General features: G+C 39.2%; 2 protein-coding genes across 2 annotated transcripts; both read left to right on the top strand.

The window, feature by feature from the left end:
- The first annotated feature begins 3,388 nt into the window (after positions 1–3,388).
- LOC100496462 (amphinase-4-like) lies at positions 3,389–7,138 on the top strand. Its single transcript, XM_031906010.1, has 3 exons — positions 3,389–3,439; positions 3,544–3,666; positions 5,833–7,138. Exons 1-3 carry the CDS (start codon positions 3,389–3,391, stop codon positions 6,340–6,342), a joined length of 684 nt encoding a protein of 227 aa, XP_031761870.1. The 3' UTR covers positions 6,343–7,138.
- A 4,786-nt stretch (positions 7,139–11,924) lies between these two features.
- LOC100496615 (sialic acid-binding lectin) lies at positions 11,925–15,326 on the top strand. The gene is made up of 3 exons (XM_002934282.5): positions 11,925–11,938; positions 13,334–13,445; positions 14,705–15,326. The coding sequence occupies exons 1-3, from the start codon at positions 11,925–11,927 to the stop codon at positions 15,215–15,217; spliced, it is 639 nt and encodes a 212-aa protein (XP_002934328.2). The 3' UTR covers positions 15,218–15,326.
- The last annotated feature ends 702 nt before the right edge of the window (positions 15,327–16,028 follow it).

Genomic DNA, 16,028 nt, shown 5'->3' with positions numbered 1-16,028 from the left:
GCTCACGCAGAATTCCCCCCAAGTTGATGCGGCTGCAATTATCTTCCATGGAGCCTGGTGTAGTTGGATGCAAAATGGGGCATGGCCAGGGCACAACTTGACAATAACCAACTACCTTACAGAAATATACTCCAGAAGGCTGACTTCTCTGGCAAAAATGGCAATTGTTATGAGGAAAGATCAGCATAGGAAGACTGGTATTTTTCTTCCTACAGCAACAGCACTACTTAGGGTGAAGACACACAGAGCTACTAGTAGCAGCTACTTGTTGTGGCTACTAAAATAGACAATGCAGATTTTTAACTGATAATTGTCTCTTTGCGTGTTTTAGCAGAGGCAGTTCTTGGTATTGTCTATGGCAGAGTATTTTCTGGTGTTTAGTAGTTGTAAAAAGTAGCTAATCTGTGTCTTCACCCTTTGTGCAGTGGCACATGGTGGGATGGCATATGTGTCAATTCAGTTGCCCACGGTAGCGACGATTTATTGCGGCCGACTAATCTCCCCGAAATGCCATCCCACTTGAAGAATGTAAATCACTGATGAGATGGCATGCACTTCACTTCGGTTTTCCAAAGTCAGCTGAAGTTTCCTTGAGAGGCAACTTGGGGTGACTTCGTGAAACTGAAGCGACGTGTATGCTACCCCACTGGCGATTTACATTCTTGCCAGTGGGATGGCATTTCTGAGAAATTAGTTGCCTGCAATAGTGAAGGTTTATCACGGACGACTAATCTCCCTGTGTTGCACTGCCCTTATACACCTTCAAGCCACTAGCAATGGAGGGCTATGATTAATATGATGGACAATCCTTTATATGCATGTAGGATGCCCACCTTTTCTGGCTGTGTCTGTGCCATGTCATGTGAAATAAAGGCAGTTTTATGAATATGAAATGGGAGTGCTGCAATCAGCTCAATTTTTACCAGACCAGTAATATACCAGCCAAGTGGCAACACTACCTATATAATGGACATAGTTTAATTCAGTGCCTTTATTCCCTTGTGATGGATGTCTTCTGTTTTACTGCAGGGGAAGGCAGGATGAAACACAGCCCTGTATTTCATGTTGAACTTACTAAGATGCATGCAAGTGGCGCACACAGGTGGAACGCAACTTAATGTGTACAACCTAATCTGGAAGAATGTACTGCATTTTGTCCTACGTTCCTCTGCAGAGGAAGGAGAGATCTACACGTGAGGGGAAACACCCATGTGTAAGAGCCATAAAGGTTAAACTATTTTGCAAAATATGTTTATTCCAGTTAAAGCTCTGTTAAAGGGTAAGTGTTGCATATCATCTTGCGAGGGATACGAGGCAATTCATAACCAGGAATGATCCATTTTCCTACAACAGGAAGTTAGTGTCTCTTATGAAATGGGAACCAAACACCATCTATTCTTGGGAAGTGAATATAGATACCCCTTAAAGCGGATGTAAAGGGAAAAATTAATAATCCATTCTTTTTGCCACGTGGAACTATTTTGCATATACTGATACTAAAAAAAAATGCACTGTTCGCACAACTGAAGCACTCAAATTTTGCTTGTCGGGCAAAAATCCTGTTTTTTAAACTCCCTCTGCACCCCCACTCTACTCCCAGTTGCCCAACCTGCCTCTGGATTGGCTGTCACTATGTCCAGACTCCACCACCTCTTGGTGCTTGTAAGCTAGTAATCCCAAACACCAGTCCATCAAACATAGGTCCAATTGACCAACCTTGAATAAGCATTAAACACAGGGACAGAGAAGCCACATTTTGGAGCTACAGGTATGGGATCCCTTATCCGGAAACACGTTATCCATAAAGTTCTGAATTACGGAAAGGCCATATCCCATAGACTCCATTATAAGCAAATAATTCTAATTTTTAAAAATGATTTCCTTTTCCTCTGTAATTATAAAATAATAACATTTAAATGATTTTTAGCAGACAAGTTATGGAGATCCAAATTACAGAAAGGTTCCTTATCCAAAACACCCCGGGTCCCGAGCATTCTGGATAACAGGTCCCATACTGATATTGGGATATTTCCCTGCTGTCTCCCACGTTCTGTGCAAAATAGAGAAAATGTGCAGAATAACCTTGTATTTTTATTACTGAAAGGTGTCAATGCAATTGTTTTTGTATATTACTAGAAACTAGATTTTTGTCTTTTAAACAGAAAATATGAGGGTAAGAATAACTCAGTAAACAGAAACAATTGCATATGCTTTTATTAATCTACACAAATAACATAGGGTCCAACTAAATACACATATTGACACCTGTGAACACTATTGATACTGTACACATTTGAGGATCTGGGCTGTTATCTGTACTTTCAGTATGTATGCTTACTGTTTGTCCCTCTGCATCCTAGCAAAGAGTTCACCAAAGGTGCTCTACAGGTTTGAGCACAATGATTGAATCATGTTTCTTTGTTTCAGGCACCACCACCCTGCACCAATCCAGAAAAACCAGAAAGTGATTGGTAATCTCCTTGGTGAGCTACTGCTTTAAATACTCCCATTTCAGTGGCTTTTTTCACAGATGCGTCCTGCCCTACACCCTATTCTAAACCAGTCACGTCACCGGACCAATTATATCCTCAAATCATAATATTTGACTCTGGCACCAGTTCTCAGCAAAGAAAACCTGTTCTACTTGCACATACAACATATAAAGAGATATTTCAAATGATAACCCACTGTACCCAAAACATTGTGCACCATTATAAAATGCTGTAAATCCTATTTATACAGTGCCTCTTATAAATGTCAGGGCCAATAATATGTCATACAGCATGTTGGAGAACTAGACTAAATTAACATGGTGATGTCTTATAGTGAAGTTTTTGGAGCCTCTGAACTGACTGGGGACCATAAAAATCCTTTGGATGGCAGAACCAGCCCACGGACTTCCAGTTGGATAGCCTTCTATAAGGGATTATCCACTACCTTGGGGATTCATTGGTGGACACACATCAAATGAAATAACTAATAAATACTAAATATCCCTTAGTATTTCACACCTTTTGCAAATGCATGAGAGATGTAGCCAAGTATTAGAAACCCCTTATTTGCGCTCCATTGGGCTCTCTTCTTATGGGCTATTAATACTGTCTACTATCCTCCATGGGGGAAGTCCAAGAGACCTAACGTAGTTTCCTCCTACTCTACCATATGCACCATAATATCCCTGCACCAATCAGAACCTCCCCACCACCTGCAGAGCATGCTTACAGCAGGATGGGGCTACAGATGAACCCTATACCTAAGGGAATTGAAGTGGAAGAGGAAATTATGACCATAGGGAAGACTAAATTCCTACTTCTCTGCAAAACCAAAACTAAGTAAATTCCTTTACGTTTTGTATAAGCACACAAGATGGCCACAAGATGGAGCTAAAATGGCTTTATACAGTGAAGGATATTCCGGAAAGCCTAGATTAGGAATTCCTGTAAGAACATATGTTGTTTGTAAGTAAATGGGAAGAGCCATGTGGATATGGCAGTCAAAGTACAGCAGCCATTACACTGGAGCATGCTCGTAGCTGTATCTTAGGGGGCAGTGACTTTCCTACGTAACATCCCAGACAAAAAAGGCAAAGAACGACAGAACGGAGGGAAGGCAGACGAAGCCCTTATTTTTCTTCATCTTATAAGGAAAACAGAAGACAGTCATCGTGTAAGTTTTACTGTTTCATTGGCATGTATTAATAGCACCAACTTTAAAGTAACAAAAGAGCAATTAAGTACTTCAAATAATACATTTGTTATTATAGCGTATTAAATATAAATATATGACCGTTTGCTTTCATAAGATCTTTCAGGGATATAATAATGTGACACATTTCACTTAAAAGGTGATCAGGAGCAAAAGTAAAAAAGCTGGTCGATTGTGGATTGTTCAAGCGCTCAGCCTGTCAGACCAGATGCATCAATCCTCCAACTGGCTATCCGCAAGCCAAAAAAGCATGAATGAGGAGAGCTGGTACCTTAAAGGGAAAATGTAGGCCCAAAACAATAGGGATTCATTTTGTTTTTAACGTTAAGACAGAGGGGCTCTTGTGCCCACAGCTAATAGCTCTAAGCAGTATACCTTTGAGCCTTCCATTGTTTCACTATGAAAGAGGACGGGATGTACATTTATGGCCCCAGGCAATCAATTTTCACAGCATTGTTTCTCAAACTGTTAGACTCAGTTAAATCTGGTGATTGTTTATAGGGTATCTATAAATAAAAAAAAAAGCATGCTGGTTTTACTACAGTATATTTATGTAATACTGATATCTAGAGAAAAACTAGCTACTTAAATATATTTTTTTTTTGCATTATATTGATTAAAAATGATCTTGCTGTGAGGGCCATCAGGAATCTTTAAAGTAATAGGACTGGACGTACGTATGACTACGTTTTATTTTTAAAGAAGAAGGAATTTCACCCGAGTGCCTATAATTACTATGTCAGATCCCAGGCTGGTGTTTATCTTTACTGAAAAACAAACCATGGTACTATACTAGTAAGTGCAATGGCACCAACTTCTTTCTCTGGGATCATTGCTGCTGCCCTGGCCTGGTGTGTTTGTGCAGAAGAGCAAAATGTCTGCTATTATTCTATTGCGCATATGCACAGCACACAGTAACTATAAGGAATACTTGGAAAGTTAAGAAGAAAATGGCAGTGCAGGGCTCACTAGGATAGTACCAAGGAATGACATGATTTTTTAGTGAAGTGAAGCGATGGCACAGGGTCTGAGATTAGAGATTATAATCACTTGGGCATTTGCACCTGTCCTCCCAGTAATTATGACTTTTCCTTTTCTTTTAAAAATGGTACAAAAAAAATAGTGAATGCATATTGTAAGGGGGTTTGGTTTGCTATGTAACAGCAAAACCAGCATACTGTTGTCTGAATATAGATCTGTTTTAATGTGCTATTATTATTGCATTCAACTTGTTCTAGTAAGCAAGCACTGCTATATAATACACCTTTGGCATGCAATTGTGGATCTGTATTTTCTCTACTTTGTTATTGTTTAGGGTGGGTGAGGGTGATGTAGCTTCCATATCCCCCTTCTTTTATTTTATTGTACAGGTATGGGACCTATTATCCAGAATGCTCGGGACCTGGGGGTTTTCCGGATAAGGGGTCTTTCTGTAATTTGGATCTCCATAACTTAAGTCTGCTAAAAATAATTTAAATATTGAATAAACCCAATAGGCTTGTTTTGCCTCCAATAAGGATTAATTATATCTTAGTTAGGATGAAGTACAAGGTAATGTTTTATTATTACATAGAAAAATGAAATCATTTTTAAAAATTAGAATTGTTTGCTTATAATGGAGAGATGGCCTTTCCGTAATTGAATAATGGGTTTCCGGATAAGGGATCCTATACCTGTATATACGTTCTGCCTGGGATGCTCTTCTAAGTTCTAGGATAATTTATTACCCACACTTTTTATATAAAAAATTAAAAAAAAGGGTAGCAGCAACCCTAGATGATGTGATCATAACAAACTTAAGGCCTGGGTAAAGAAAAAGTATTGAAAAACACCACCCTTTGTTGTGGCATAGGAAGTTGCAGGAAATGTGTACATGCTATGTGATTGGTTCTTCAGAAGGGTGGGACAGGGCGTTTGAGGCCTGTGAGTGCTTGGTGGTGTAATAGGCATGTTTAGCTGTTTGTACAAATTTGCCCTTTGATAGTGGCACTTTTCAGGGTGCATTGCTTGTGAAATTCTTTACATAATCTAAACATAAGATATGTTATAAATGCCAACTGTGTTATTTCACCAAAACTGTCACAGTTCCAAACACATTTTTTAACAGCTCTGTGTCTCTTGTTTCAGATTCCTGCCATTATGGTACGAGTTTCATCTTTCCTGTTGACACTTTGCATTGTCCTCAGCTTTTGTCTCCCATCCAATACCCAGAATATCAATGCCTTTATGGAAAAGCACATTGTTAAGGAGGGAGTTGAAACAAACTGCAACCAAACCATCAAAGATAGAAACATTCGGTTTAAAAATAACTGCAAATTCCACAACACCTTTATTCATGATACCAATGGTAAAAAAGTAAAGGAGATGTGCTCTGGAATTGTTAAATCTACCTTCGTGATCAGTAAGGAACCACTGCCTCTTACCGACTGCTTGTTGATGGGGCGTACAGCAAAACCGCCAAATTGCGCTTATAATAAAACAATAACAACAGGGTTAATTAATATCACTTGTGAAAACAATTACCCTGTGCACTTTGCTGGGTACAAATTAAGCTACTGTGCTTCATATTCTCCATGTGCCTTAACCCTAATAGCTGTTTTCCTACTCAGCCAGTTTCTACTCTCTGCTATGAGGTGATGCCCAGAGCCCAGAGCATCAACAGCTAAAACAAGAGGGACTGATAGTGATGGATGCCTATACCTAAGCCATTTTCACATCTGTACCTGTGTTTACTTCATAACAAAAAAGACATACATAAAATTGAATGAACCTTGCCATGGACTGACTTCTAAATATGAAAAGCAACATTTTCAATTATAGTCAAATCAGGGCTGTCTAGTGGGCCAAGAAAACAATTCACTGCTTGGGGACTCTCTATTTGACTTAAAAGAATCAGTGGGTCTGCAAAGAGTACATTTGTGATATTATGAGGGTTGGTCTGCTCACCCACTATTTTTCCCTGATTTAAAGGAGAAGGAAAGGCATTTTGGCATTTTACTGCCAACAGATTAGCCACATAAGTGCCACCTAGAACACTATATTTATCTGCAGAAAGCTTGATCCCTAGAGCACTAGAAGCTCCCTCTGTTTAAGATAGTATCTGCCATTTTAGCTCTGTCTCAGTTGCTTCTGTGCTGCAGCGCTAGCTGCTGGTAGCTCAGATTACACATTCTGACAGGAGGGGGAGTGAATTCTTATGGGAGGGGGAGCAAAAAAAAAGTTAGAGAGGAGAGAACTGTGCAGACTCCTGCCCCTGCCCTGAAGGAGCCCAGAAGGAGAGGGAGTGTGATACTGAAGAACATGTTTACACAAAAGAAGACAAGAAATCCTGTGTTTATTTGATTAACTCATGTGGCAGTAGCTTTGAGACCACAACAACCTGTCTCATATTTATGCATTATGCAAAGCAATATATTTTCTTTCTGTGATCAAACTTTATTGTTTTACAGATTGATGTGTGTTCTGATTAAAAAAAAAAAGTAAAATAAAAATTGAAGAGAATACATAGTGGGGCTCATTTATTAACACTGGGCAAATTTGCCCATGGGCAGTAACCCATAAGCAACCAATCGGTGATTGCCTTTTTTCAGCCAGCTGCATGTATAACAATGAATGCAACAATTTGATTGGTTGCTATAGGTTACTGCCCATGGGCAAATTTGCCCAGTGTTGATAAATGACCCCAGTATGCCAAAAAAGGGGTTTTCATTTTGGTGGCAACTACCTGTTACCTTGGCAACTTGGCTCCCAAGGCAATTCCCTGTTACCTTGGGCAAGTCACTTGAAGTGACACTATTAGACCATGTTCACTGTTTATATACAGAACTATATCTTGAAGTTAAAGTTACTTGTGCATGCAGTTGGACAGACTAGCGCTAGGGGCACTTCTGCCACAAGGCAAGGTGAAAATCTTACCTCAGGAATCACTTTATCATGGGAGCAAAAACTACCTTAAAGAGCAAAACATCATATTTTTTGTATGAAGTTTAACTCCTTGCACCCTGCACCATGGTGGAAAATGAACCCTGGGTAGTGCCAAGTGCAAGAAAAAAAGCTCAAAATGCCATATTCTGCACTTTGCACCCTGCCCTGTGATGAGCTGCTCCAAGTCCAAGATTGGGGGTAAGAAGCATCTTATATATATAGGCGTCTGCTTATAAGGTCCAAGTCAGACTTTCAGATGTTAAATTTGCATTTACTGAGACTCAAGCAATTGCATTAAAAATGTTTTTTTCTACTATCTGGCTAATATAATGAATTTGGTGATAACAATGCTACCTGCCAGGCATTTTTTCCTACTGTGATACAGTCAGTAAATCATCAGAAGAAAAAAAAGAGAACTGTACTGCTGTTACTCTGTTTAGGAAAAATTTGAGAAACCTTAGATGATTTTCCTCATGTATTTCCAGAACAGAGCAACAGTTGCTAAGTACTCTGAGCAATTTTGCATTCATTTCTTTTAAAGGTTTGTATTTCATTTAAAATGAATATTTTTTTCCCCTGGGAAATTCTATACTTATATAAGCACACAGAGAGCAAACTGTAAGGTCCACTTACATATTTATACCCAACCTCTTCTTCAATTTTCCCAAGCCCAAGTTGGCTAGCCTGTTTTATAATTGAGATTTACAGCTTCTTTATTAATTTAGATGTCCTTCTCGGGAATCTTTGTAATTTCAGAATTGCATAATTTCACATTTACATTCCTTGCTGGTGCTTTATAAAGGTAATACAGGGTCACTGGGTGGTCTACTCGGGGGTGCAAGCACAGGTACAATTGCTTCCCCGGTAATTACACCACTGATTGTACAATATAATCCGCAACCTGCAGTGTATTGCAAGCTGGTCACTTGACCATCTCGCGCTACCTTGCTTCAACATTTTTTATTAGGGTACATGAGCAGAATAGGGTACAAACTGACAGAAGAAACAGACTACAGGTCTTTGTAAATAGTAATAGTGATCAAGGATAAGAAAGTTTAATTGTGGCTGAGGTAAGAAACTTTTATGATGATTCTGTTGCTTCTTTTCACATTTCATTGGTATTTCTTGTAAAAACTACTTTCTATTTAAATTGTGCCATTGCAAAGGGGGAGAGGAGTGTTCCTTGCAGAGCCTTATAGACACCTAAAACAATTTCTGAGGCATGTCCCCCTAACAATTGTTTCATTGAGATATGAATGAATGTTGTTATCTTATAGGATCCAACTGGACTTTGAATACATTTGCATTACCTTTACCTTTTGGTGCAGTTGGGATAAAATGCAAATAAGTCACCTTCTGCAAAGTTGGGCAAGCATTGTGTATAATCCAGACTATTTTTTTCAGCCTATTCCCCTTCCAACCCCCCCACCTCAGCTGCCACTTCTGCCTACTGGTCCCATCAATCAATATTTTAGGCCAGTAAATAAAGTGATGCAATTAGCAAAAATAATTAGGGTAAATTACACTTTTGAGGACAGCAAGTATGTAGTATATAGTCCCAGTATCTTTAGCTAAGTCACCGTGCACATTCTGCATCTTGTTTGTAGTGGCAAGTCCAGTTTGTTGATTGAGAATGCATACATGCATTTTTTTAAAACTTTTTTTTGTTTAAGTATAATTTAAAAGTATAGATAAAGTAATAGAATTAGAAGCCATTTAGAGCCAATCACTGTGTATTGTCCTTAATAAATAACCTACACATTATAGAATGTGAGGACTTTACCTTTGAGACATTCAAAGTGGGCGGGTTGGGTCTATTTAATTTCAATTGTCATACTGTCAGAAGTTACTGGTCCACTGACAAGACCATGCAGCAACATGGCTGAATCAGATTGTGATGGGAGCACCATGATTAATTCAAATACTTGAGGCCTTTAATTGCATTGTTTGAATGATATGAAACCATATGCCCAGTTGCCCCTTACACCTAGTATTCCTATCCTCCTTTGTTGGATTCATGCAGTTTAGTCTTTCAGGAGTCATATAGGAGCAGTGAAAAAAATTTAGTCTGAATAAGTTTGTCTTTTGATGACATGCTTGATGAGACTGGGCAAATTTGCACCTGGGCAGTATGTGAGGAGGTGAAATATAAGTTATTTCAGTGTATATAGTTAGATTATGTTTATTTTGCCCACTAGATCGCACCAACTCATAAGGTTGTCCTGTAGGGAGATTCCCCTTCAAGTGTCTGTATAAGGAGGTTCCTCTTTGGCACTTCCTTTTTGTCATCTACAGGGAGGCAGACAATAACAATACCAGAGCAGGTGTAAAGCTGTACCTTACTAGGACTATATAGAAAGGAGATTGCGGTCAGCTCACTTTAGACTTATGTAACCCCTATTTGGCTGTGAAAACAAGCAATACCAGCTAGATTGGCTTTAGAGCATTGGGTACATAGGTCTCTACACATCAGATGGGCTTTCGCTATGTGGAAATATTCTTTAGTGTTGTAGTTGTGCAACTACAACTCACTTAGGCTGTGCACAAAGTAATTGAAAGAAAAGACGCCTACTTGTTTATTGACAAAGACAATAAGTCCACAGGGTTATTGCATATACTCACACAGAGGAGATAGCAGTTAGAAGCACTAAGGATAGAAAGAGATGGACTCCACCGGCTTATCCCAGAGTCTGGGCAGGGTAAAGACACCAGAACAGCACGGCACCACTGTGGGGAGTAGTCTGGACAAGTACAGTATCTCAGGTCCTCAGGATGTTTACCTTAGCTGTTAAGGATCCCAAACAGCAGACTATGGATCAGGGATAGGAACTAACCTGATTCCTGGATCTAACCGTGGTCCTATGCTAAGGCAACAGTGCCTGTAAGGCCAGCCTTGGCACAACATTTGCAATTTTACACTGCCGGCTTCTAGCATCCAGGTCTCTGATTTATAAGTGTACACCTGCCCTGCCCCTTTTGTGATGTTATTGATAGGCAGGTTGGGTAGGGTTTGGGCTGGGAGTGGGCAGGTTAGTATTTCCTTATGACAGGGGTATTGGACACTTGTACAGAGAGAGAGAGAAGTGGTGGGCATGCTGAAGAGAGAGGATCTTCCAACACCCTACACCCCTTTATTTGTACAGATGGGCGAGGGAGGTCAGTTAGTAATTAGGCATAGTTAATTAGGGCAATGAGCCTTAATGCCTCCTGCTACCTTTTCTTTGTCCCCAAAGCAGAGAATATGTGTTTTTCTCTTCATTGGAGGAAAGGTTCATGACTAGCTGCCTCTCTCAACAGACTTTCCTAAGGCTAAGGTATTCTCTAAAAAAAACAAGTAAAAAAAATCTCTTTAAGCCTTTCAACTAGAAATGGCTGCATACTTGGCCCTTGCATGAGGCACTAACACAAATTATCCTATTGACTCTGTGTAACCTTAGCAGTTGCTTTTGGTTACCTGTCTGTGCAGACACCAGATGCATATAATCATGGGATGCCTGTGGCTGATAGTGTTAGTGTTTTTATAGTAGTGTTTTTGCATATGGTTTGAGTCCTGTTGTCTTTGGGGGGTATAGTTCCCCTTTTTAGGTTGAGGCATTCTTGCTGGAGAGGGCAGAGTCTATTTTTACCAATAGGCCCGTGTCATAAAGATCTGTATTTGTCATACTGAGGACAGTCTTATGGTTTGGGACATTATAGAGAATGTCCATACAGATGTCGGTCACTGGAGGTTTTAGGAGTCGTTCTAGACAAGTTGTGTGCCTAGTATGGTAGAATTATTGGTGTATCAGTATTATTTCTAAAGCTGCTTATTCAGGTTACATTATAGTTATATGTGCGCATACCAGATAAGTAATTGGTTTAAACTTCAGATGATGGAAGCATCTGGTGAGTGGTGACTCTTGCCTCCTTTTAGAATGAAGACAAGATTTTTGTGCATGGACCTGGGCATCTGCCTAGATACTACAGCCTGTCTCCATGGCTCATGTTATTGCCTTTGGAGCATATCTGGGGTTATTTTATTTTGGATCTGAAAACCTTTAGAGGTAACCAGGTAGACCTTTCTCATGAAGTTGCTATGGTCCAACAATGGTTCTTTTTTCATAAGTAGTTGGTCTGGGTGCCACAGGGCTTATCTTCCTGGATATGAAGCTGGTACTAGGGGTTTCCATTGTTAGTTCCCACACACAGTATCCTACACTGTGTAGGTGCTTCTCACCCCAGGTGCCCTTGAACTTGTTCTTTGGGATCAGCTTTTGGTTAGAACAGATCTGATAACTTATCTCATAGTTCTCGGTATGCCTTGTGAAATGTAAAATGTCTATAGGCCAATCCACACTCACCAGCACACCCTGGCCTTTCCACTCTGTTCCACCTGGTGCACAGTATTTAGAGAGACGTCGGCACTCTCCACCACGATCCAAATAGCACAAAATACCGGCACAACAGGATTTGTTTTAGTGGGATAAACCCTGCTGATTTTAATAGTAGCAAACCATGTAACATTTCGGGGGCACGCCCCTTCGTCAGACATAACGACCAGTGCAAATGTCTATAGGGTCATACCTATTCAAGTCAAACAAATAGTTTTGGAGGGCACACCACAACTGCTAAAGCAAAAATAGCCACACCCATTTTTTTCTGACTAAGCCCCCTAAATACCACTCCATTTTACAAAATGTATAGTTTGGACACATTTCTGGGAATTTTTAGGTCTTGTTTTATGTGTTATTGCAGTTTTGCTAATAAAGGTGAAATTGCCCTTTAAGATGCAGTCTCAGTTCCCCCAAGAGATCTTCTTATCTTATTAGTTACAGCTGTATCTAAGTACAGGCGTTGAGTATTCTGGGCTCTCTGCCAAAAGCTACTTATTCAATTAGTATTGAAGTAAAAAGTTTGAGAACCTTTATATTTTTTTAGCATTCAGTGCAGGAGATCAAAGGGAAATGAGGGACCTTTCAATAAGAATCTGGGACTGTGGGCTGAGCTGTTAAAATCAGGACTGTCATGCAAATATCGGGACAGTTGGGAGGTATGCAGTGGGCTCTTGCAGCAAACAAACAGAACTGATTTTATTGTCCAAAACAATCCTCAGGGTTAAATTCTCATGGACACAGAGGCAGTGCAGGCAGATAATGATGGTAGGATCAGTAAAATCATCAGGGACAGCACACTGTGATACCATGTGAAGACAGCTTAGGGAAGTTTAAGGTTTAGCTTCTAGGGTTTCAGTGCCTCATGTGGTCCGGATTCCATACAGCAGACATGGATCAGGGGGATAAACTAAAAAAAAATCGATTGTGGTGTGTCTTTGCCTTAAGACATTGCCTCTCTGAACATTCTGCAAGTTATGGCAGCATGACTCTGGACCATGATATTATGGATTTCTCTGTTTTTTTTATAGGGAAGACTGTCAGCCTATTTAAACTTCTATTCTCCAGTCAGGTGGAACTATAAACTAATGAGAGAAAGAACCCCTTAGAACATATAAGAAGCCCTTTTAATTGCAACAGTGTTGAAAAAGGGGTATACTGTCCCTTTAATGTGCCATTATCAAATACAGTAGTTATGACTTTGTAGAAGCTAATCTTGCAAACTGCAGGCTTGGGGTGTGGTCCATGCATGGACTCATAAAAAAGAGAGAACTGTACTTTGTACTCAGAAATCCAGATAAGTTTGATATTGCATCCTGTATTTGACTTTCCAGGGGTTGTCACGGAGATCTACTGTACCTCCACATTTGTTCATGGATTTTGTGCCTGTTGCATGAGTGCGTGATACAGCCACATCTGATCCTTTTCTTCTTCTTCAGGCCACATGTAAGACTGTATGTTACTGGTAGTGGTTATGGTCTAGGGGTGTAAGCTTTGAGCCCTATTTAATGGTGACCTTGCTGTTAAACAAATATTATATTCTAACTTTGTCCTCTTGCTGGGACATTAGATGATTATGAGAACATGGCTGCTCAGGCACTTTAGATGTCATTGACTCATTATACTGGATATAATCAGCTTGCTCAATACAGGGAGCATTGGTAGATCTGCTTCTATTTATTAGCAAGCACTGCTATGTAATACACTTTGGGCATGTGGATCTGGATTTTCTGCACTTGTTATTAACAATGTTTATCACTTTTTTTACGATCTCATGTTTTATTAACTGCTTATATATTTATGGTATGTTCAAGACTTTATAATGAACGCTAATGTATTCTAATATAGGGGTTTATATTCTAAATTAAATTGCTGCTATATTAGCCCCGGGTTATAACTTGTTTTGCCTATTGACTTTTTGGAACCTATTTGTCCCTTTTAATTCATTTTCAGGTGGGTGAAGATGATGTAGCTCCTATATCCCCTTTCTTTTCTTTTATTTGATAGGGATTTTGGGTGGACTGCTGAGTTCTAGGGTGTTCAGTTACCTACACCTTTTGAGTGTTTCATTCCTTTAAGTATATTTAGAATTGAATTCCTACCTTTTCTTTCCTTGCTTTTGAATTATTGTTAAAATTTACTAAGGGACTCATTTACAAACGATCATTTTTTTTCCCGTGACTAAAACGGGATACATTTTTTCGGTTATAAAAATTAAATTTTTCACCATTCATGTGACAAAACCTCAAAAAACATGAATGTAAAAATGCACCTAAAAGCTGCCACGGTCATGTAGAACTCAGTGGAACTTGTCTGAGGCAAACTGGAAATGTATTTAATTGTGGTTTTAGAGGTTTTCATAGTTTTTTTTAATTTAATTTGTAAGCGCACAAAAGTTCTTACAAACACGAAAAATACAAGGTTTTTCATGTTTTTTTTTCACGTCCGTGTTTTTTTGTCATGGTTTTTAATAAAGGAGTAGACATTTGTGACTTTTTAAAAAGTGAATTTAGTTTTGGTAAAAAAAACCACAAAAACCATACAAATTCGATTTTTGATAAATCTGCCTCTAACTTTTATCCATTGATAAATAAGGCTCTAAAAATCCCATAAAAAGGACTGTGAGAATTAACAATGGCAACTGTGTCATTTCACCACATTAATACACTTTTGCAGTGTTAACAGCTCTGTGTCTCTTGTTTCAGATTCCTGCCATTATGGTACCAGTTTCATCTTTTCTGTTGAGACTTTGCATTGTCCTCAGCTTTTCTCTCCCATCTGATACCCAGAGTTTCAGTGACTTTGAGAATAAGCACATTGTTGGGGAAGGAGCTAAAATAAACTGCAACCAAACCATCAAAGAAAGAAAAATATGGGTTGAAAATAGTCAACAACAAAACAAGATGTTTTGCAAAAGTCATAACACCTTTATCCATGATGGTGGAAATGTGATGAAGCTGTGCGCTGGGATCACTCAATCTACATTTGTTATAAGCAAGGAAGCAATGCCTCTTACTGACTGCTTGTTGATGAAAGACTCGCCGGAACCCCCAAATTGTGCTTATAAACAAATAGGAGAAACTGGGTTCATTAATATCACTTGTGAAAACCATTACCCTGTGCACTTTGCTGGATACACCTTAAACTACTGTGCTTCGTATTCTCCATGTGCCTTAACCCTAATAGCTGTTTTCCTACTCAGCCAGCTTCTGCTATGATATGAGGCCCAGAACTCAGAGAATCAATGGTAAAACTAAAGGAAATGATAGTGATGGATGCCTGTACTTAAAGGAACAGTAACACCAAAAAATGAAAGTGTATAAAAGTAATGACAATATAATGTACTGTTGCTCTGCACTGCTACAACTGGTGTGTTTGCCTCAGAAAGACTACTATAGTTTATATAAATAAGCTGCTGTGTAGCCATGGGGGCAGCCATTCAAAGGAGAAAAGGCACAGGTTACTTAGCAGATAACAGACAAACCCCCATTATATGGGGCTTATCTACTAGTTATCTGCTATGTAACCTGTGCCTTTTCTCCTTTTTTCCAGCTTGAATGGCTGCCCCCGTGGCTACACAGCAGCTTATTTATATAGTAGCTTTTCTGTAGCAAAAACACCAGTTTTTTTTGCAGAGCAACAGCACATTATATTTTAATTACTTTAAAACACTTTAAGTTTTTGATGTTACTGTTCCTTTAAGCCATTAACACACCTGTACCTGTGTTCACTTCAAAACATAGATGACATAAGTATAATTGAACAAACCTTGCTATAGATTGACTTCTAAATCATTTTCTATTTTAGCCAAATCAAGGCCTTTCTTTTGCACTTATGGGGCCCAGATAAAAGATCACTGCTTGGGAATTGCTGTGTGACTTAAAAGAATCAATGGGGCCGATTCACTAAAGGTCGATAACACTTATTGCATATTTTTTTGCGTTAAAAAGCATGCGATAAATAAGTACCGATTCATCAAAGTAATTTCACATGCGTTAACGTGCATATCACGGGCCCGATTCACTAAAG

Source organism: Xenopus tropicalis, chromosome 1 (genome assembly GCF_000004195.4).
Source record: "Xenopus tropicalis strain Nigerian chromosome 1, UCB_Xtro_10.0, whole genome shotgun sequence".
NCBI classification, from domain to species: Eukaryota; Metazoa; Chordata; class Amphibia; order Anura; family Pipidae; genus Xenopus; species Xenopus tropicalis.
The sequence above is the reverse complement of the archived record's forward strand: the minus strand, read 5'-3'. Positions and strand labels throughout refer to the sequence as shown.